At 42.5% G+C, this 21,963-nt stretch overlaps 2 protein-coding genes across 18 annotated transcripts in view; both read left to right on the top strand.

Moving 5' to 3' along the window:
* Positions 1-4,705, top strand: part of PCNT (pericentrin) — a 70,099-nt gene extending 65,394 nt beyond the window's left edge. For 11 of the 12 annotated variants that reach the window (XM_064717667.1, XM_064717662.1, XM_064717664.1 and 8 more), the window contains 5 exons: positions 94-329; positions 1,446-1,534; positions 2,233-2,395; positions 2,890-3,017; positions 4,322-4,705. In XM_064717667.1, the coding sequence (XP_064573737.1) occupies positions 94-329; positions 1,446-1,534; positions 2,233-2,395; positions 2,890-3,017; positions 4,322-4,365 (660 nt within the window). In that variant the 3' untranslated portion in view covers positions 4,366-4,705. The remainder of the gene's footprint in view (positions 1-93; positions 330-1,445; positions 1,535-2,232; positions 2,396-2,889; positions 3,018-4,321) is intronic. The other variant, XM_064717659.1, reaches the window with a different exon arrangement.
* Positions 4,706-7,211: 2,506 nt separating this feature from the next.
* DIP2A (disco interacting protein 2 homolog A) overlaps positions 7,212-21,963 on the top strand; it is a 77,407-nt gene continuing 62,655 nt past the window's right edge. For 2 of the 6 annotated variants that reach the window (XM_064718383.1, XM_064718385.1), the window contains exon 1: positions 7,212-7,472. In XM_064718383.1, the coding sequence (XP_064574453.1) occupies positions 7,376-7,472 (97 nt within the window). In that variant the 5' untranslated portion in view covers positions 7,212-7,375. The remainder of the gene's footprint in view (positions 7,473-21,963) is intronic. The other 4 variants (XM_064718382.1, XM_064718380.1, XM_064718384.1 and 1 more) reach the window with 3 other exon arrangements.

Below are 21,963 nucleotides of genomic sequence, written 5' to 3'. Positions count from 1 at the left end.
TTTGACCTGAAGACACCTTGTCTGTGGCTGGCTCTTTGTAACAGCTACTATGAAAAAAACTACCTTTTTAAAACTTTTTTTTTCTTTCTGCAGTTGCAGAGATTATATCGAAAATATATTCGAGCAGAGAGCTTTAGAAAGGCTCTGGTTTATCAGAAGAAATACCTCTTGCTGCTGCTGGGTGGCTTTCAGGACTGTGAGCAGGCAACTCTGTCTCTCATTGCCCGCATGGGAATCTATCCTTCTGCAGACCTGCAGCTCTCTGCATCCCACTCCCGGCCCTTCACCAAGTTCAGGTGTGCAGCCAGAGCCATCATTGCCATCTCCAGGTAAAGCCAAAACACTCCCTTGTCTCTTATTGGTGATGTTTCCCTGGAAGCTTAAAAAAATTGATAGTTCCTGTGGCTTATCCTACATTAGTATTAAGCAGAAGCAATCTCCAGGACTGGTTCAAGCATGACTTGCCAGCTGAGTTTGATCTGTACTAAAGATTTGTAAAAAACATCTTTAAAATGAAGGAGGGTTGATTTAGATGGGATATTGGGAAGAATTTTTTCCTTGTGAGGGTGGTGGGGCCTGGCAGAGGTTGCCCAGAGAAGCTGTGGCTGCCCCATCCCTGGGAGTGTTCAAGGGCAGGTTGGACAGGGCTTGGAGCAGCCTGGGATGGTGCAAAGTGTCCCAGCTCATGGCAGGAGGGTGGAACAAGGTAGGGTTCCTTACAATCCCTTCCAGCCCAAACCATTCCATAATTCTAGGAAAAAGCTACTTGAGTGATACCCAGCTGCAATATATTTGGGAGCCAGTGCACAGCATTACAAACTGGGGTCCTTTGGGGTTCACCCTTATCTCCTTGGACTGGACTGTCTGTCCTGTATCAGAATGAGATCTGTCAGGAATGATTCTCTGGAATCCAGTAGTGTGTGTTTCACTGGGTGTGATTTTATCATGCTGTGTCACTATCAAATGGGTTTTGCTAGCTGTACCTAGGACAACATGCTGTCATTAAGCCCATTGAATGAAAAAAAGAAAAAGGCAGTTTTAAATGTAACACGTGGTTATTTCTGAGCAATTTCATAGTTAAAATGATCACTAGCAAGTTTCCAGCAGGAGATGACGCAGAGTCTTTGACATGAGTACCATAATTACAGCAAAGGCTGCAGCACCTCCAGATTTGTACAGTAACCTCCAAACTGCTCCTCTCAGGTAGGAAGAGCTCTCTGGAGATCAGAAGCAGACCCAAAACAAGCAAGTCTTTTCAGCAGTTCAAAGATCATTACAGGGTAAAATGGGATAAGCCAGCATTGCAAAAACTGAATTTGAAGATTTCTCCTGTCATTCCCACAATAATCATTGCTTATGTCACTTAATCAGCTCTCTACCAAGAAATAATATTAAAGTATTTCTGCTTATTTTTAATGCTTGTACAAATTTGTTTTCTTACCAAGGTTAAAGTTTTTGGTGAAGAAGTGGAACAAAGTTGGCAGGAAGAGCACACAGGGTGAAAGCATTTCTCACAGTATAGGAGGTAACACAGGTATTTGTTTGGATAATTACATTGTTTTCTTTGTAGTTTCTCTTCAGAGATGTGTTTAATTTAAAAACAAAACCCAAGTGGGAAAATCTGTTTATTTTGCCACTATCCATCTGTAGAGTAGATGGATAGATGGTCTGATGCAGGTCAATAAGGACTTGAGTTACTTGAGGAACATTTGAGTGTTCATTTGAGTTGCTGATGAGTGCCTTTGTAAGAATTCCAGCAAACATCTTAATGCAGCACCTAATATTGGGGAGCTGTTGCCCTTTGTGTAAAATTCCCTTGTGTCTTTTCAATGCTAAACAAAATTCAGATTAAATTCAGTGTATTGTTCATTACCTGGTACTATATAATTTTCACTGTTTCTAAGTTGCTGGAAATACTTATTTTATAAGACAACACCACCTTTGTACATAAACTCACTGTTGTATGAATCCTAAGAAACTTGAATCCCCAAATGCTGAACTTTCTACTTCAGTACAAAATAGCATCACAATTCCGTTAAATACAGTTAAACCAAAAAAACCCTCATAAAAATAAAAAAAAGCAGTTAGCTGTTAAAAGTGTATTTACCTGCATTTAAAACCAAACTTAAGCCCACTCTGCTGTCATTTTCATGGGTTTATTGGATGTGTTTATGACAGCCTGTTCTCAATGGTTCCTAGTGTACATTTTTTAACCCTCCATATTTACTACAGCCTCTGGTGCTAGAACAGAAGTGCTGAAGGAGCAGCAGCCCCCAGCTGGCCCTGTGAGCTCTCCCCCTACGCAGGACAGGGAGCCAGGGCTGTGCCTCAGACCCAGCTGTGCTGCAAGGTTCACCAGCCTCTCCCCACGGTCCTCCCACCGCTCACACAACAGGTCAGTCTGCAGAGATGGGAGATGCTGCAGGTTATTGTAAGGGTTTTTGAACTTTGAGTGCTTTGTCACAAACATCCAGGTGGTGTTCTGGTTTGCATGGAATTCAGCAAAATGTTTTTGGAGAGTTTGAGACCTGCAAGAACTTGCAAAAGACTTAATTCTAGCCCACCTTATTCCTCTGTCATGGGATGTGTCTATTTGTGACAGCCCTGCTGAAAAGTCACCTGTGTAGTATGGAACAGGATATTGATAACAGCAGCCCTGACTGGTGCTGAGTGTGACTGGATTAGTGGTGGCTCAGGCCTGATGTAGATCCAGGCTAGGCTAAATGATGCCTCTTGCTGCTCCTGTTTCCAGGAACAATTATTTTAATGTGAAGGGTGGTGATGGTTCCAGTTTTCTTTGCCCAGAATTCCTGACTGTACGAATGTAACTTCTGGATATATTTGAGAGCATAGCATGAGAAGGAGAAAATAATTTGTTTTCTTTTACAGATTACACACATCCCCAAGTTCAGCTGCAGACAAGTCCCTTGTGCCACCTCAGGATGCTGAACAGTCACTCACAGAATACATCCATCGCTTGGAGATGATTCAGCAAAGGCTGCGAGGGCTGCAGCCAGGTGAGAACCCCCTGCTCACCCCTCACAGCTCCTGCAAGGCTGGGCTGCTTTTCACAAGGTTCTTTCTACACATTGCCAATAAAGAGCATCATTTCAAGGAGTAATTATCATTATTGGGGGGTAACCAAGTCATTCTCCAAAAGGAAACCTTTCCAAGTTGTATCTAAAATTCCTCCAAGTGTGGCATTTCTCTAAGTGCATAGTAAAAGAGATAAGATGGATTAACTTCATGTGATTTCTGCCCCCTCCTCCCATTCCCAAATCTAAACAAGCAAGTATTGCAATTTAAATGAAGCTGTGTGTGGAGTTAATTTGCTTTAAAGTCAAACATAGCTGTTGTAATTGCTGAGCAGGGCTTTCTCTGCAGCACAAACTGTAATGCTTCCCTTAATTATCACTTCCTTATGTTCATAACAGATTTTTAAAAAAGATTTGGAGGCTGGTAAATGCAGCCATCTCGTTCTAAGATTTCTCAAAGAGCACACAAAGGACTATAGTGGTACTTAGCTTTGCTATTTAAAACAGTTCCACCTAATTTCTAGACCAGATTTACTTTGTTTAATTAGTCTAATTACCTCCTCTTGTTACATGTTGGCTATAGCACAGAAACACCTTATCCTCAGGAGGAACTTGCAACCTGTCATCACATCATCCTGAAATCTGAAGAGTTTGGGAACTTTGACATTGTTCTCAGCAAGACTTTACCTAGAAACTTTATTACTCTGACTTTGTGGGTTTGTTTGTTTGTTTTGGGGATTTTCCCCAAATACTGCAGCTGCATGGCTGATCAGATAGATAAACAGATTTTAGACTTGAAAGCTGTCAGCCTTTATGGAAGTAACACCTTTTGCTTCATTCCAAGTGTGGAATAAGTACTGCACAGCTGGGACACCATAAACACTTCTGTGAAAAGTGTATATGATTTGTCATCTCCATATTACCAGGATGATGATGTCCAGAATTACAGAATGATGCTGCAATCTTTAGGACAGTGCTGTCAGCCAAGGGATTTCCCAGCTCCCAGTGAACTAAGGAATCACCACAGGAGTGACAGAATGGAGCTGTCACTGGGGTAAAGCAGGCCTGTGATGGAGCACTGCTCCCAGGGTATGAGGGTTTGCTTTGGCAGATGTTTAGGCTTTCAAATCCTGTTTGGGATTGCTCCTAGGTGGCTTGTGAAAATTGGAATTGCTTTCAGTGCAGCTCATATGAAGTGCTTTGAGGAAATAACATGCTGCTAATTGTACACTGTTGCTTCATAACACAAGCACTTTGCTAATATTGATCTTTTTTTTTTAATTTAGGACAAGTGCTAGGTTCACCTCATCAGAGAAACCTAAGAAAGTGATGGGAACACCTAGAAAATCTGTCCTGCAAGTTCCTGCTTCCTCTGAGTTGGTCCTCACTCAACAGATGCACTTGCAATCTGCCATGCAACTGAATAAAGGGCAGTGCTTTTAAAGCAGATTTTTATATGACTCTTTTTATTATATTTTAGTACTTTAAGAGGGACTTACTTTTCACTAAGAACAATGTTTTACATTCTCATGTGAAATTAAGTCAACAGCTGAAGTGTGGCTGCATCGCTGTATTGTAAGCTGCAAAAAGTCTCTGTGGTGTTTATTTTTCTATAGTGTATAGGTGGATTCCTTGTAAAAAAAAGTTATTAAAATGGCATTTTATTAGTGAATTTTACATTGTGTTGTTGTTTATTTCAGTCATACCTTTTTTTTTTTTTTGCTGTTCCTAAAATTGTTAGGGTTTTAGTATTTCTGTGGGATCATTCCAATTAAATGAATAGCTCAAATACTCTCAAAAATATCAAAGATACCTGTAGCTTTCTGTGAATTTAGGGTTTTCTCTTCTGGTTTTTCACTACATAAATTCTCCCTCAGTCTGTCCTATTTGGTCTGGACACTTTTAGTTTCATTTTTCTGGTTCAAAAGGCCCATAGTTTTAAGTCTTTTGTAGCAAACAAAACCTGTGAACTCTTATCTACATCCAATGTAAGTGATCCTGCCTGTGTCTGGTATCTTGTGCTGTAGCTGTCTTCAGGGGGGCAGTTCCAAATGTGCAGGAACTTGCTGGCTGGAGAAGAGGAAAGAGGTGCTCTGGTGGTACATCCATTTCCAGTCACAATGTCTGGGAGAGATCCAAGTATCATGCTGAATAAGACTTTTCTGTGATGTTTCTATATTTCTTTAGAAAAGGCATAGGAAGAATTCTAATGCCAGAATATTTTAAATCTCTGGACATGTGAAATCTCTACTTTTGAAGCAGTTGTGGTTTTTAACTTTGGAGCATGAGAGAAATCACTTCTGGAGGCAAATTGTTCTGCTGCAGCCTATTAAAAGATTTTTCTCTACTGGGTATTGAGAATTGTATCATGGCATTCACCTGAGATCATTTTATTACTTATTTTACTGCCTTTGTCTTGGTAAACTCATATTTATCTGTCAGGTATATCACCATTTTGTTCTCTGGAAAAAAAAGTGTTAGAGATAGATCTTGGCACATGTACAGATTTATTACCCCCTGACAGCTATAGGAGAACCCTTGAACTGATTGGGCATAAATTTAAGAGAGCTGTGAACAAACCTTACTTGATTTGGTGTAAAAGCCTGGCAAAAGTGACTGAACTTGTCTGGAGTTCCAAACCAATTTGAAATAAGTTTATGCTGGCTCAGTGACTGCATCATATTTCTTTTAAAAATGAGATTCTGAGAGTCCTAACGCTTGAAAAGAAATCTGCACAGAAATGGTGCCTTGAGAGGCTGCCTAGAACAGGGGCTTGGCAGTGTTAAAGGAATAAAGCAGGGATTTATTAAAAGGCCTTTAGAGGGTACACCTTGGGCTGTACAAGAGCCTGGCCAAGGCTACAGCCAGTATGGGTGACAGGTTAGATGTTTTCACACTTTTATTAGTTTTGGTCCATTTACATGTTGGGGTTAATTGTCCAATTACAGCTTCAGGTTATGCAGTCCCATCCTCCCAGACTGCTCTCCTCAGTTTGCTGTTATTTATACTTCTTGGGCCTGAAGCTGCACTGGTATCCTTGGTTCTCAGGCTGCAAAAGGATTGTTTTGTCTACCTAAACTGTGATGAGAACTTGCTAACACTTTACATGAAGCTCAGAGTTATATAATAATGCAGTACAGAAATCAGGAAAATATGAAAGCTAAAACTTATGTCATCAAAGGAACCCAACCCAGTAGGATCTGAGCTGCAGGTAATGTGTTCCCTGTGGCTACATCCACATCAGCTCCCTGATACCCACAGACAGCTTTCTGGAGGGGAGTGGAAGCACAAGTGTTTGTCTAGAAAATCAACCTTTTAAAATAGTGACTGAAGATTACAGCAGTAAGTGAAAGAAGTGTTTCTGCCCAGTGTAAAGGATGACATTTTAAGCAGCATGGATTTTTAGTGCTGGTGTGGTGTGTCTATGCCGTTGGAAGGGCAGCCCTATGGGACACCCTCTCCTGTGATGTGTTAACCTCAGTAATGTGAGTAGCGAAATTGGAAACCCCGGCATGAACCCAATGAGCAGTGTTTTGGACAGAAGCAGTTGTCAGCAGAAGACTACTCCCCAGCTTTCCCTATTTTCTAGTTCTAGGGAAGTTGCTACTGGCAGAGCAGTTTGGGGGATCAGGAGCACTGACAAGGTCCTGGATTTGCCTTTGCCCGAGCCTCTGGGAGGCTGCAGGAATGGCAGAACATCAGGCTGTGGTGCTCTGCCTCACACTTACCCTGGAACCTCCAGCTGAACCGGGAAAAGCTGCTGCTGCCTCAACCCAAACGCTTCCTCCTGTCTTTTGAGAGGTGGTTGGTTTTAAAAAATACACTCTTACTAGTTTGTTTGTTTGTTTTTTTTAATACAGTCCCAGGCACCACTTTACATCCAGGCTCTCACGGTGGAATTCCGTGCCATGAAAATGTCCCTGGTCTATCCTGGTACACCAGGTGGGCCCAGGCTGGGTCACAGTTCCTATTTTCCGTCGGGAGGAAGAAGCGGGGAGGGAAAGGGCACATTCGGTGTTTACAGGAAAGGGGCCTCAGCGCGGCAGGTGCCAAGGCAACGAGAAGGGTGGGAAAAGGAAGGGAGCACGAGCAAGGCAGCGCCGGCCCGGGAGCGGGCGGGCCGCGCTGAGGCCCCTCCCCGGCGGCCCGGCCCCGTCCCGGCTGCGGCAGCGGCAGCGGCTGCGCGGGGCGGCGGGGCCGGCAGCACCTCCTCCTTGCCTGCCTGCCTGCCTGCCGGCCCGGGACCGCCGCTGCCCGCCTCCGGCCCGCCCCCGGCCCCACCTGCGGCAGCGCTGGGCGGTGGCTCCGCCGGGCCCGCTCGCTGCTCGCCCGGCCGCGCCATGGCGGCGGAGCGCGGGGGCTGCGCGCTGGAGGCCGTGCCGCTGCCGCCCGAGGTGCGCGAGAGCCTGGCCGAGCTGGAGCTGGAGCTGTCCGAGGGTGAGTGGGGCCGCCTCTGGGGCGGGCATGGCCGCGGCACGGCAGCAAGGCCGCGCTGCCGCCCGGGGGCCTGGGGACGGCGGCGGCTTCGCCTCCCGGTGCAGCTCTGGGCGGGCCCGGGCTCCGCTCCTGCCGGAGCCCTCAGCCGGGAGCGGGGAGAGGGGAGCCGGGAGCGGGCGGGCCTGCGCCGTCCCCGCGGCTGCACCGACCGCCCGCGGCCGCTGCGGCCGGCGCCTGGTGGAGGCCCCGCAGGAACTCCTCCGAACGGGCAGTTAGTGATACTCTGAAAAGGCAATTTTATTTGAGTTTTAATATCTGTTCCTCACTGCAGGTACAACCTTAAATTGCTCTCTCTGTATGTATCGTTAATTTCTAACTTTTTTGTGCTTCACTGTATATACAGTCAGGAATATGATGATGCTCACTCAATTTTTATAGAGCCACAGAGTCATAGAATGGTTTGTGTTGGAATATTAAAGCTCGTCCAGTTCCATTCTCCTGCCGTGGGCAAGGACACCTTCACTATTCCAGGCTGTTCCAAGCCCCATCCAGCTTGGCCTTGGAACACTTGCAGGGATGGGGCAGCCACGGCTGCTCTGGGCAGCCTGTGCCAGGGCCTCAGCACCTTCCAGGGAAGAATTTCTCCCCAGTATCCCATCTAACCCTGCCTTGTTGTCAGTGGGAAGCCATTCTCCCTTGTCTTGTCACTCCAGGCCCTTGTCCAAAATCCCTCCAGCTTTCTTGGAGCACTTCCAGGCACTGGAAGGGCCTCTAGGGTCTCCTTAGAGTTTTCTCTTCTCCCAAACACCCCCAGCTCTCCCTGCCTGTCTCCAGAGCAGAGGGGCTCCAGCCCTGTGCATTAATGAGCCCAGAGGTGACAATATGCAGTGCACAGGGTCACTGTGAGCATGTGATGGATTTTCAGCCCCCAAAAGGAGACATCCCTGCCACCTCCAGGTCAATGTGTGCTGATAACAGCCCTGTGGGTGTCAGTCGTGGTGTCTGTGTTAAGGAGCTGGGGAAGGACTTTTTGCATACTGATTCTCTGGCCTGGCCTGTCCTGCAGACAGGCAGGTATCAGCACTTGGCACAGCAGGGCATGCTGGGGTGGAGGTGACATAGGCACCATGTTCTGCAAGCAGTTACCCCTTGCGTTCTCCCCAGTTACACTGTCAAGCTGCACCCTTGAGCTAAAAACCTGTTAACACCACCTGTGCTTTTGGGATTAGGAGCATTCAGTGTGCTCCTCAGATGCTGCAGTTTTCAGATCAGCACGTTCAGGTGGGCACGGCTGGGGCTAATTCACCTGAAGATGTGCTGCCTGATTCAGGTCACGCTTTCAGAAGTTATTCACAGCTCTGCTGCCGTCATTTCCAGTGTGGAAGTTTTGGTACAGGGGAGAAGTGTAGGATGGGTGACTGCTGTCCAAGTGTAACCTGTTGCTGCATGCCTGCTGGCACAGGCAGGAGCAGTGTCTGGCATGGCCTGTTGCATGTGCCAGATGAATTCCTGAGTGTGTGAGCTGGGACCGTGTGCTCCGTGGCCCTGCTGGTGCAGTGGCTCTTCCTGTGTGCCTGCTGACACGTGGAGGGATATCCTGGGGCCGGCTCCTCTGCTCTGCAGTTCCTGTCTGTGTGTTTGTTTAACTGATAAAATACTTTTTTATAGGGGGATCTGCAGTATGTTAGAGCTGAAGTGATTGCACGCTGTCCTGGTGCTGTGGCTCTGATGTGGAATGTGGATTTCTGTGTAGCTGCTGGGTTAATGGAGTGATTGGGTAAAGTGAGCTTGAATTCCTTGGTCACTCTGATGTGACTCCTTTTCTGTGTTTCCTAAACTGGAAAACGTTGTTAGTAGTTCTTCAACATCTGGTAATATGTTATGTACTCGTATCCTGCCATTGCTTGATGTTTCTATGGGATGTTTTAATGGGGCCCTCCATCATTAATGCTCAGAACTTGCTTTCTTGGAGAGGAAGGAACAGCAGTCTGAGATTTCTTACACTGAATATGCCTCAGGTTGGAGATGGTCAGTACTTGGGTGGATGTTCCCATCATCTGAGAGGAACTGTGAAGGGAGAAAGAGAAAAGGAGAAATGTGAGAGCAAGTTCCTTTCTAGTTTGTCTGTGTACTTTGTTAATTGAAATATTTGTGTGTTGTGATGCGGCAGGAGTAATGTCTGTTCTCTTTGATTACATTATTTTCACCTGTAAAATATAAGTCAGGAAGATGATTAATCTCCTCCTTTGGTTTTGCTTCAGATGATCACAGCAAAAGTTGGGAAAAGTGCTTGTGTTGAGGTGTAGAGAAGAATGGAGACATGAGTACGTTGGCACTTTCTAAAGATAACTCAAAATCCTAAGTAGAGCATTCAGCTGAGAAGAATTTTGGATGGGGATGGAATGCCAGCTCATGCTACAATTCCAGTCTTATGCACTGTTAGAAATCCTTCAGCTTTACAAGATCCTCCTAATCTCTTGCTTGACATTGTTTGTATTCTTCATGAAATAGAAAAATAATAATTCAGGATAAAAAGTGACCCTACTATGATGCTACTGTGTTGCTTTGTTGTAGCAACACCAATTTATTTCTTGTTGAAAAAAATTTGTGAAACCAGTAAAGAAAACTGAGAGATCTTCCCACAACCTTTTGGGGAGATAAGCGCACTTTTGAGACCATGCCTGCACCTAAGCTGAGTTTCAGCTGATGGATCTGTGGGCTAGGCTTGCTTATCTTAAGACTCAAAGATGCTGCAGCTTTCTGATGTAATGGAAATATGCAGAGCTGCCTAATCACACTGGCAGGATCTGTGTCAGAGTATGATGGGGATGCTGTAAGCTCCAGTACTTCAGGTTGTTTATTAGTAACTATAAAACATTGGTGTTTGGTGGTTTGGTTGTTTGTGGGTTGGTTTGTTTGTTTGTTTTGGAGGTTTGGTGTAATTTTTTCTTCCCTGCACTGAAAGAGAGCTAAGGTTATAAACAGTTCTTTGAAAAATTCTTATCTGCAGTGGAGATTCTGTAGGAAAGTCATTAATGTGCATTTTAAAACCTGTACTTTTTCTGTGATATGGCATCGTGTATATGTATATATTTTTATGTACCTAAATGTACTTGTACACCACCTTGGAATTCAGTTGTTTTTTGCTTTTTCTGGGTTATCTGTGCAGGAAGGTGCTTCACTTGTTCCTTGATCATCTAAGGACAAGATATGTAGAAGTAGTCCAAGATAAAATTGTGTGATGTGTTCATGTAGCAACGAGGACCTGGTGTCACCTTGTGTTGGCTTTGTCTTCTAGGACTGGTGGTGGTGGCAGTGTCCTCAGCCAGCAGTTCAGGGACTTACCAAGAATATATGACTATGTTTGTTAATTTTCTTGCCAATTCTTGATGCTTGTTGCTACCTGGATCCAGTTAGTGTGGCCCATTTGGATGCACAGCACTGGAATTGCTTTCAGTAAAAATCAGATAAAATCTGGGAGAGGAAAAACACAGTTGTACCAACTTTGAGGTGGTGTTTGACCAGTGTGTGAATGGTACAACATTTCTTGGTCTGAATTTCTGCAGCTTGAAACATTAAGTTTATGGATTTGGGTTTTCTTCTGTTTGCTAGGAATTTGTAGATTGGTTTTACTTTGGAGGTCTTTTCCAGCGCTAATGATTCTGTGAGCTGAGCTGAAGCTCCAGGGATTACCTGCACTAAAGAGGCTGAAGGGATTTTTTTGCTAGTTCAGATCTATTCTATTACTCCACAGATTGACAGATGGGGAACTCTGCTCTCAGTGGCTTCCATCAAAGAGGCTGTAGGATTAGTTCAGAGATAAAAAAGTATTTCATGTAGCTTACCATCTTAATTATAACCTCAGTTATTCTCTGTTGGTTTGGGGAGGAGCATTTTCTGCTTCCTGCCACATTGCTCCCAGGTTTCTCCTGAGCTTTAGTTTCCAAGGATGCAGCTCATGTGGAGTGGTCAGTGGGCTGCTTGCTCTGCTTCCCCTCCAAGTGTTTACATCTGCCTGGACTGAAAGCGCACTCTCAATGTGATTTCTATTTCAATTTTTTATTTCTCTTTTAAGAAAGGAAGAAATTGTGTGTATGAGAAGGAAGCTTTCTCTGAAGTTTTATTGTTTTGGGGGTTGTTTTGCAAGGGTTGGGGTTTTTTGGCACATTTTGAGGCACTGCCGGTAATTTCTGAGAGGGAGATACCAGCTATGAAGTATTTCCTGAAAAAAGTAAAGGTATTTCATGTCTGACATCTTTGGCTACTGCAAATATTCCAGCAATAGTTCAGCAAACACTTTTATAGTTAGTTTGATTGGGCTTTTTGAAAAATTGATACAAGAACACCTTTCTTATAAAACCTAAAGGCAGTGGTCAGACCTGAAAACTTTAGATCCTTTTGTTACACCAACCACAGTGATGTGGTATTTAATTTCTTTGTGTGAAATCAGGTGAGGGTGAGACATCCACAAACACTTGCACCTGTTTTTCTTGTGATAAATCATGGTATTTGGGAGTTAAGTTTTTTCTGGTTTTAAAATGGTAGGAGGTAGAACATAGGACAGTGTTCAATGCTAATTTTATAAAGGTCTATTTACTTCATACATGTGCATTCATAATTTTAAGGGAAGCTTATTTTTACACAAGAACATCTGGTAGTTTGCTGTTAAGGAAGTCTTGGAAATACTTGGAAATAAATCTGATCTGAGGCTATCAGTGGGAAGAACTGTTGTCACTGGGGGGACAGATGGCAGTCTGTGAAACTTCACCTACAGCATCTTTCTTTCTTAATTTCTGGGCTCTCCAGCAGAATCTGTTAATTGTGTGCACCTTTCTGTACCTTTCCCCCTCCTCCTTGGCTGCATCTTTTGTCCCTCTTAAGTACGAGTTGTTATCGTCTCTTAGGCAGCAGATGGAGAAAATTCCCTGAGAGGGAAAAAACCAAAATCCTAATCTCTAACATTATCCACTCTGAATTTTTTTCCCATACCAACATGTTACATTAAATTTAAACTTTTAAAGTATATAAATACATGCATTACCCCGATTATATATATGTATACATCTAGATTTAGGTACAGGCAGAGTGTGACAGGCAGTTCACCCTAAAACAAGGACCCTTTGAGGATGCATTGTGTCTCTCCATCCTTTTGCACCACCAGGTGCAGCCTGGTCCCTGAGCAGAGACAACCCCACAGATGGGTTTGTGTTTGCTTGAGGCAGAATTAATCCAAACAGTTTTTCCCAGGATACCTCTCATGTGTACCTCCAGAACTTTATCTCTGTTGTTCACAAGGGTTCAGATTGGGCAGGTGCAGCTCAGGTAGTGGAGCCCCTGGTGTTAAATAACCAGGTGCTAAATGGAGCTCCCAGTTTTTCAGTCTCCCTGCCCAGTGCCTTCAAGGTGGTTTTAGGCAATCTGTTCCACCTGTCAATATTCCCAGCAGCTGGTGCATGGGAAGGAATATATGGTGTACACCCACTCAGTGCCTTATTCTCTAGCCCAGGTGTTCCTAAGGGTGTTCTTGAAGTTAGACTGTTGTCAGACTCAGTCCTCATGGGGATACCTTGCCTCCAAAGGACTTGTTTTTCCAGGCCCAGGATGGTGTCCAGGCAGTGGTGTGAGGCACAGGGTAGGTCTCCAGCCACCCCATGGTGGTTTTTACCATCATGACCATGTAGTGCTTGCCTTGGCAGGTTTGAGGCAGTGTGATATAATTAATCTTATATTTGGACCCCTGCCCAGCATACCATAGGGATTTTACCTGCTTGATCTCAGCACACATCTCACAATTGTGGATAACCTGGGAGATGCTGGTCATGGTTAAATCTGCCCCTCGGTCTCCTGCCTGCTTGTGGGTGGCATCTCTGCCCTGGTGGCCTGGGGCATCATGGGCCCATCGAGCCAGGAACAGCTCTCCCTTGTGTTGCCAGTCCACATCTATCTGTGACACCTCTATTTTTGCTGCCTGATCTGCCCTCTCATTGTTTCAGTGTTCCTCATTAGTCTGACTCTTGGGGACATGGGCATCCACATGGCAGACTTGCACAGGTAACTTCTCTGCTGAGTGGCAATGTCCTGCCATTCTTCAGCAGCCCAGATTGGCCTTCCTCCATGCTGCCAGCTGGCCTTTTCCCCCTTCCTTGAGCCAAAGCCTTGTGCCAACCAAACCAGGCTAGGCTAGACCACATGGTGCTGCTTAGTGATGCTTCTGTATTCAGCACAAAAACCAGGTTACCAGGAGCTGTTACTCCTTTTTCACCCTTTCCCCTCAGTGCCCTCAGGCCTCACACTGGGCACCAAGAGTCCTCTGAACCTTTCTACATTGGGAGGGTAAAACAAATTGAACCATTTTCTTTTCCTTGCCATGTCTGATGTGCTGGATGATCAGAGGAGATTTTTTTTTATTCTCCTCTCTGTTTTGGAAGGTAATAAGCTGGTTAAGAGGTTCTTGTTGAGTTGACCTGAAATGTTAGCAGCCATGTTAGAAAGCACTGTTGTAGCAGTGGAACAGTACTTTTGGCAATGGTTTTCATCTGCAACGTGCCTTCCCTTTTGTTCTCACTCCCACTCCCCCATCATACTCATTTTCCATCATTGTTATTCTGCTGTCCCTCCCTCCTCTGTTCTCTTTCCTGCCTTCTGGAACATAGAAGGATAAACAAGGTCTCTACTCTTTTCTGAGAGCATCCTTACACTCCTTACCTTTTGCTGTTTCTAATGAAACAATTTTGTGAGCAGTGAGCACATCCAGGCTTATTTTGCTGGCTTTGGCTTCCAGCTTAAGAAGGATGGTGATGCACTGAAAGGCTTGCAGAAAAAAAGACTAAATGTAGTATTCTGTTACCTTTATCACTGTGAGGAAACAGAAGATTCTGAACCAGGAAAACTGGGATTGCTAGGTCATCAGCTTCCTTTCCTATCAAAGCAGAATTTCAAACTCAACCACTTGGGTGCCTGGGGCTTTTATTGGTTGTCTTCTGGGTTTCTGCTGTAGTTAGCCAGTGTTTAAATTAATCCCTTCCTTGTATTTCAGTAGAAGTCTTGTTACTCTTTTGTATGTTGCATTGGCAAGGAATGTCAAAACCTGGTGAGGAACAAAAGTATGATGGCAACCTGTACATTAAGAAGATTAAAGGAAATACATTTTCTTTCAGATGTTCTTGTGTAAAAATAAGCTTCCCTTAAAATTATGAATGCACATGTATGAAGTAAATAGACCTTTATAAAATTAGCATTGAACACGGTCCTATGTTCTACCCCTAAACCTAAATTAAACTCTGCCAATCTTGAGATCATGAAGTGATTTTTTCTTTTCCATTTGCTAGTTAAAATGCTGTTGGGGATATTTTTTTTATTTTGGTTAGTTTGGGATTTTTGAAAGGAATAGGTTATTCTGAAATGTGATTTTATGAAGATGGGCTGTGGCATCTCTTGGACTAAAGAAGGTGCCTGCTTGGTGATATTTCATGCAGTTACAGATGGATCACCCAGTTCTGTTACTGAAAGACAGACTTTAATGTACCTGTGTGTAAGTGGGAGGGAAAACATGTCAGTCTCTTGATTACATGCCAGTCATTTGGTTATTAAGAACCCTTGTATTTACCTTGGAATAAGTATCAAAGTATTTGACAGTTTCTTGGCATGAGGTTTGTAGCTCTTGAGGAAACACAAACTTGGTGCATTCACCTGAGTTTTCTTGATGTGATGATTGCAGACCCAGCTTCAAAGATCATAGAATCATTTAGGCTGGAAAAAACCTCAGAGTTCATGGAGTCCAGCTGTTACCCCGCCATTATATGCAGTGAAATAGAGTGTATGATTTTCCTGTGCAGAGGTCTCACAAAGCAGTTCTGCAATGCAGAATTCAGGGGACCAAGTTGAAATGTGATTGAATAATTAAAGCCTCCAAATCAACATCATCACATCCTTCTATCACTTTCTCATTGCTTTATTATGACCTTTCTTCTTTCTCAAGGAGGTGTTTCCCCAGCAGTGCTCCAGAGGACACAAAGATTTAAAGCTTCTGTGGGTTTTTGTTGCTGTTGTTTTCCTGTGTGGAACCTTGTGCCTTGTGGTTGGTGTCTGCAATTTACAATTCAGCAAAGAAAGAAGCCGCTTGTAATCTTCTGGGTCTGTTGTTACCTTTTAAAGGTCAAGACCTTTCTATTTAATTATCTCTGTGTACATCCCTTTGAGAGCTTGAAGAGAATTCCAACACCTGGTGAAGCCAGTTGGGCTTCATCCCTCAACTAGCAGGGAGGTTTTGTTCAGTGTTCTGCTGGATAAAAATCTGCCTCTTGTAGGATTTGCTATTTATGGACACTGAAAAGATACTAATAGCTGGTGTTGTGATGTTATGAAGATGGATGCAAAGAATCTTTTTTTCTGGCTTTTTGTTATAATTCACTGTGGCTCAAATTTGTGATTTGTTTTATTTTTCCTTTTCCCTACTTACAGCCATATGGCTTCAGAGCTGGATTGGGTTGAGGGCAGAAGAGTGAAAGAGGGTGCCAGTACTTCATCTTAGCTGCAACATGAATCCATACCCAAAATAAATTCTTCAGTGTCTGCCTGTATGTGTACGGCTGTTCCTTCAATCTGTTGTGGATCCAGCCTCAAATGAAATGTAGGACTTGCTGGTTGTAGCAGCATTTTATCCTAGAACTTGGAATATGAAAGCTCCCATAAATCATAATCAATATGTTTGTGTCCCGCAGATCTGGGATTCATCAGATACAGGGAAAATACCAGGCAACTCAGCATTTTATCAAATAGTGTTTGAGAAGTTATTTGCTTATGGAGCAGTGAAAACCTGTGTTGGGAGGTGGGTTGGATATAAGTGGAGGGTTTCCAGCTCCATATGTACCAGCTGCCTGTGTATTAAGATGGAATTCTGTCCAAGTCCCACATTATGAGATTTCTGCCGTGCATTATAAGGAGTAAGAAATGTTAATTAAGTGCCAGAATGTGTGGTTGCACAGAAATCATGTCAGACAGGCCATGTTGGGAAATCACAGTTTGGTAGGGTTGGGAAAAGGCATTGTGACCACAAAACATTTGTTGGCAATTATGTGTTGTCTGACAAAATTACTGAAGTTTCTCATTTCAGATATTTGTGTATAATTTGTATTTGGTGAGAGTTACTTCAGCTTGCAAAGAATATTCACTGTTTTCAGAGATGGCAGCTCAGTAAAGACTTTTTCCTTCATTTTTCTTTCAGAAACATTATTTGAAAAGAGCAAATTTAGGTGTGAGCATATTTTCTAATTTTTTTTACCTGTGTAAGTAAAAATCATGAAGAAGCTTAAACTTTATGAGCCAGCTAGTTGAGACTGTGTGGTACATGTTGTAGGAATTAAAATGGTTGTACTTGGGGATGCTCATTCTTGCCCTTTGCCTTTTTTTACTAGTGCTTCTGGGTTACAGGTTTGTGTAGTAAAATGTATGACCTTGAAACTTGTTCACAGTCAATCAGATGACCCCAGAGTCACTCCTGGCAGGAGCTTGAGGTCCTTTTCCCTGCCTTCCCTGAGGTCTAGTGCAAGCATGTCAAGAGTTTCACTCTGGAGATCCTCCCAGTTCCATTCTGCAAAGCCTCAGTTGCCTGCGTGCGCAGAAGCACCAGTGAGGTCAGGATTAGTTTGGCTGCTGTGGGTTTGTGTATTGTATTTTTGCCACGTGTTTGTCTGCCTTGAGCATTTGGGAAACTGAGAAATGATATATTCTATGGTGTTCAGATGCAGATCCATGGCTGGACAGTTTGAGCAATAGCACAGGAATCAAGGGGATGGGTGCTGTTGTCCCTGTGCTCACTTTCCATCCACGGCCTCCTTGTTAGAGAGGGTTTGGGTTACTTTTCATGCATAATTGAATTAACCAGTCTGTTTCCAAGTATTACTTACTGTCATCAACCAGATCGTGCTACAGATGAAGGAATGTGTTAAGGAAATGGGTATTTTTAAACAGGAAATTCTTCTGATGAGCTTAGTGGTTAGAACAAATTATATTTGTGATTCTAGACTTTTCACAGCTATGAAGCCAAGATTAGATACATCAGCAACTATTGCCTAAATAAGTGCAAAGTCGTAGTTTTCTTCAGATTTGGGTTTTAGCAGATTTTGGCAGGGCTCTGATTTGATTTGATTTCCACAGGACACCAATTTATCAGTGCCTAAGACTGAGCATTAACAAATGAGGCTCTTCCCTTCCTAGCAGAAGGTTTTTCACGTGCCCTTCAGAGTGTTTTGATTCTGCTAATTGAAAAAAAGCACTTCAGGTGTTGGGAATACCTGTAAAACGGGTGTTTACAGAAGGCAAAGATCTACAAAAGGTGTCACTATGGATATTGCCCTTTTCCAGTGAAATTGATTTTTATTTGATTTTTACTTCATTGTTGCTTACAATACAAGTAACTTGGGGCACAGCCCCAACAAAACTATAAAAACCTCCCTTGACACACATATTCCTGCAGCTGTGGCTCAATATTCTAATCTTAAATTACTGTTAAGATTATAAATCATGATTTAAATTATAAAATGTCTGTGTATAAATCCTTGTATGTGTTACTTTTATCCTAGCAAGTTATATGGGCCTTAAACAGTGAGATAAGTCTGTGTAGCCGGGTAGTTGGGATGAGGTGATTACAGGCTGGTTTGAGACAGAGGAGGAGTAGCAGAATGTTTAGTGAAACCAGAAAATGGTAGATAGTAGTAAGAAATAAATAGTCTTGTGTTTTTATTTAAAATGGAAGCCATATAAATTAGATTTGACAAACTCAGGATGTACTTACACAACTGCTGTATGGCTGCTCCTTCCTCCTGGCAGGACCAGTGTTCCCTGGACTGCATCCAGAGGGAAAAAATTTAAAATAATTTTAAACATATGAAACTTGTGAATAGCTAATAATTAACAACTTGTTCTTGTGATCATTGCATGTTTTCTGTGCCCTACAGCACCTCACTGCATCTTCCATGGGCAAGATCTTGCTTGTACAATTTATTTGGGTTGTTCTCTTTTTGGGTCAGGGCCTTTTAGCCACTGTTGTGCTACAAACAGGTAGATTTTTCCTCACTGTGGAATGAGCCTTTTCTTGGTTTTATGCACTTCTCTCCAAAATATTCAGCACTAATAACAAGCCATGAGATTTTTTGGAGGCTTTTCCTTTCTTGAGTGAATATTTGTAAGTAGTGAAGTGACAGAGACTTTGTGCTTAGCTTGGAGCTGAACTCTGCAGGGCTTCAGTCACATGTTGGTGCAGCTGGTGCAGTTTGGGAGGCCCAACAAACTGACTCATGGCAAGAGGTGGCCTTGCTGTGTTCAAACAAGCAATGTTTTGACACTGGCAAATAAAGAGAGATTCTGAATGGCTGTGAGATAATTCCCTGGGGTGATTGAAGGGGACTGTGGGATAGATTGGTGACTCATCCACTACTGATGCTATCAAAATTGTGTTCATCACATGAAATAGGTTCTCAGTGCCCTTTCAGAAGGGAAGCTATGAGCTGCAAAAGTTGAGAACTTGCTTTGTGGTCCTCACAGTGGGTGTCATATTTGGAATTGCAGTGAAATTGTTACCTGATGCTGTGAGATAAGTCACATCAATTGTTACCTGATGCTGTGTAAAGAGCCTTGCCTGATTTGGGGCTAGAAGGAAGGTATGACAGTTCACTTGAAGTTAATGTTGCTGGTTTGTAATCAGTAAAAGTATCTTCAGCAAAACATGGTTCAGATTAATTCAAATAAAGATATTTCTGTAAGCACAATGCTTTAACACTGTGACCAGAGGAGGGTGACCTGCCCAACCCTATCCCACCCCAACCCCCAAAAAACCTTTGTAACATACTCCATTCAGATGATAAACCTGGTGATGGTGTAGTAACTTCTGCAGATTTGTCAGTTTGTACACATTATTAGTGAAATAATATGTATTTAGTGGAATTAGCAATTGCTGCTTTATGGTAAATACAAATGGGTTGCATTTTGAGACTGAGGAAAACTTAGGTTTAAAGGAAATCCAGTTGCTGTCTTTATAGGAATTGGTGTTATGCCTTTGAGAATGATCTTCAGGATTTTATAGGTGTTTCAGGAAAGTCCTTGACTGAGGGCTACTCAAAGTGAGGCATAAACATAGATATAAATATAGAATCTGTAATATGACAGAAGAATGTTGTGTTGATGCCTTTAACCTCCTTTTTGTCATTCAGTACATGTTACTGGATCTTGACACAATGTTAATAACATTGCTGATTTCCAGCTTCTGCAGAAAGAGCCTTCACTGGTGGCTTTTGTAAGGATTTTTTTTGCTCACAACAGAGAAAGTAACAACGGGATTCCAAGGAAAATCTGTATGCAGAGTTATTGACTTCAAATTTGCTTCTTTTATTTTTTTATTTTCCAGCTGCAGTGACTTGGAGATTTTTTTAGGGATGTTGTATTAGCCTGACATGAGTAGAATTTCTTGAGATTTCTTGAGAATTTCTTGATTTCAGTCTCATTCTTTTGGGGCTGTCTTGCCAAGCTCTTCTCGGAGCTTGGCATCTTCTTTTGTCTCTCCTCAGTACCTGGTCATTATTGTCTCCTGATAACACATGGGAGAAAATTCCCTAAAAGAAAGGAACAAAAGGAAAAATCCTAAACCCCAACAGGAATCTTTCTAGAATCTTTAGGAGAGCAAACCATAGCAAGTGTAAAAGCTTTCAAATCTTAAATGTTTAAAGTATCTTTAAGAATTTGGGAATTAAAGTTACTTTCTAAATTTATTAATAAATCAGTTGAGCTGTTGAAAGAGCACTTAAGCATTTTAATAGAAATATATAGGAATTTGAAATTATTATCCACTTGTGTCAGGTTTAGAGTGTTTTAAACTCATGGTTTATGGGTTAAGTCGTGTACACTGGAAAAGTTGCAAGATAATTAAGGAAAAGTAGAATAACATTGGTCTTAAGAGAAGTAAATTTCTGGGGGATTGTCTAATTTCTGAAGCACTGGAGGATTTAGCCATGCAGCTGTAGACAATATAGGATTACTGGGATTCAGTGGTTTTCTCAAGACCACAGTACATCCTAAGAAGATATATATATAAAAATCAAAAAAGGTCTGCAGTTTGGAGGTATTGGAAAGTTGAAAACTGAAGAATTTTGGCTAAAAACTAGAGCTATTAATAATGGCATCCCAGATGGTTTTCTCGGGAAAGGAGTTGCATTTCTGAAAGGAAAGTTTTGTTCATGTACATTCAGATGTGTGTGTGTATATGTATGTGTGTATATGTATATATAAATTGATGATTTAGAGCTCTCTTACCAGACAGCTGCAAAGTCTTAATTTTTCATGGAATAAAAACTGAAATGCTCATTAATTAATAAAAGATATGGTAAAGATGTGATTTTTTTTCCTGGTCTTAATCAAGACTGGGGAAAGAGAAGACTGGGGAACTTGAGAAACCCAGTCTACATGAATGGGCAGAGGAAGTGGAGCAGCATTTGTGCAGGTCCACATCAGCAGCTTCTACATATTAGATTAACAGGAATCGAATTGTTTCAGAATTCACAGCTGTTTATGAAATGCAGCAAGGCCATTAAAGTGTCCTCTGATCATCAGTTCAAATGAAGGGACTGATTATAGCTATTTGAAATCCTGAACTCTGAGTATCTGCATCTTCTGTGTTAGCCATGTGAGGAGTTCTTTATCTAAAAGTAATGTAGATGCCTGAACAAGAACTGCTTTGTCTTAGGAATGTTTAAACTGATTATTCAAACAATTTAAACATGGTGTGGGGTGTCAATTTAAAAAATGCTGCTATATTCCACTTATCACAGACATTGTCTAAGTCTTGGTAATTGAAACAGCCACTGCCATAAGAGATGGAAAAAGCAAGCAGTAATCCCTTGAAACTCAGGGAACTAGGTTTCCTGAAGGAAAACTAGGTTTGCTGAAGTGGCTCTGGTCATTTTAATGTTTAATTAATTTTTTAAATAATAAATAATAAATTGCAGTTTTATGTGCTGCTTTTCAACAACACCTTTCAATTGTCTGAGAAGGGGTTTCTGTAGCAGAGCATTTGGAAGGATAATGTCAGTGGTGCTGGGGCTTTTGGAGACAAGTTTGTTGTCTATTGCTTTGAACTCAGTTTCATTGCTAATGAGGTTCTTGTGTGGAGACTTTTATATTCCAATTGCCTCCGTTTAAATGCAGGAGATTGAATAAAAACCAACTTAACAGTAGTTAGCTTGGTTCTGCATGTATCTTGAAACCTTTTAAATGCAGTTTTATACAAGGTGTTAGCAGATCTCTGAAGGTACTGACTTCCATGTGAACAGTAGCATCTCTTGTTGGGTTTTAGGTGACTTTTCATACTGTGGCATGACTGAATAAGACTGTTTTGAGTATAAGCAAGTATGGATTCTCTGCTTTAGGATTAAAAAGCTGAAACAGGTGGTGACTTCTCCTTCCCAAGTACTGCCAATCTGTCCCTTCATCCATGACCTTCCTG

The sequence above is a fragment of the Zonotrichia leucophrys genome, chromosome 7 (genome assembly GCF_028769735.1).
Source record: "Zonotrichia leucophrys gambelii isolate GWCS_2022_RI chromosome 7, RI_Zleu_2.0, whole genome shotgun sequence".
NCBI lineage: Eukaryota > Metazoa > Chordata > Aves > Passeriformes > Passerellidae > Zonotrichia > Zonotrichia leucophrys.
The sequence above is the reverse complement of the archived record's forward strand: the minus strand, read 5'-3'. Positions and strand labels throughout refer to the sequence as shown.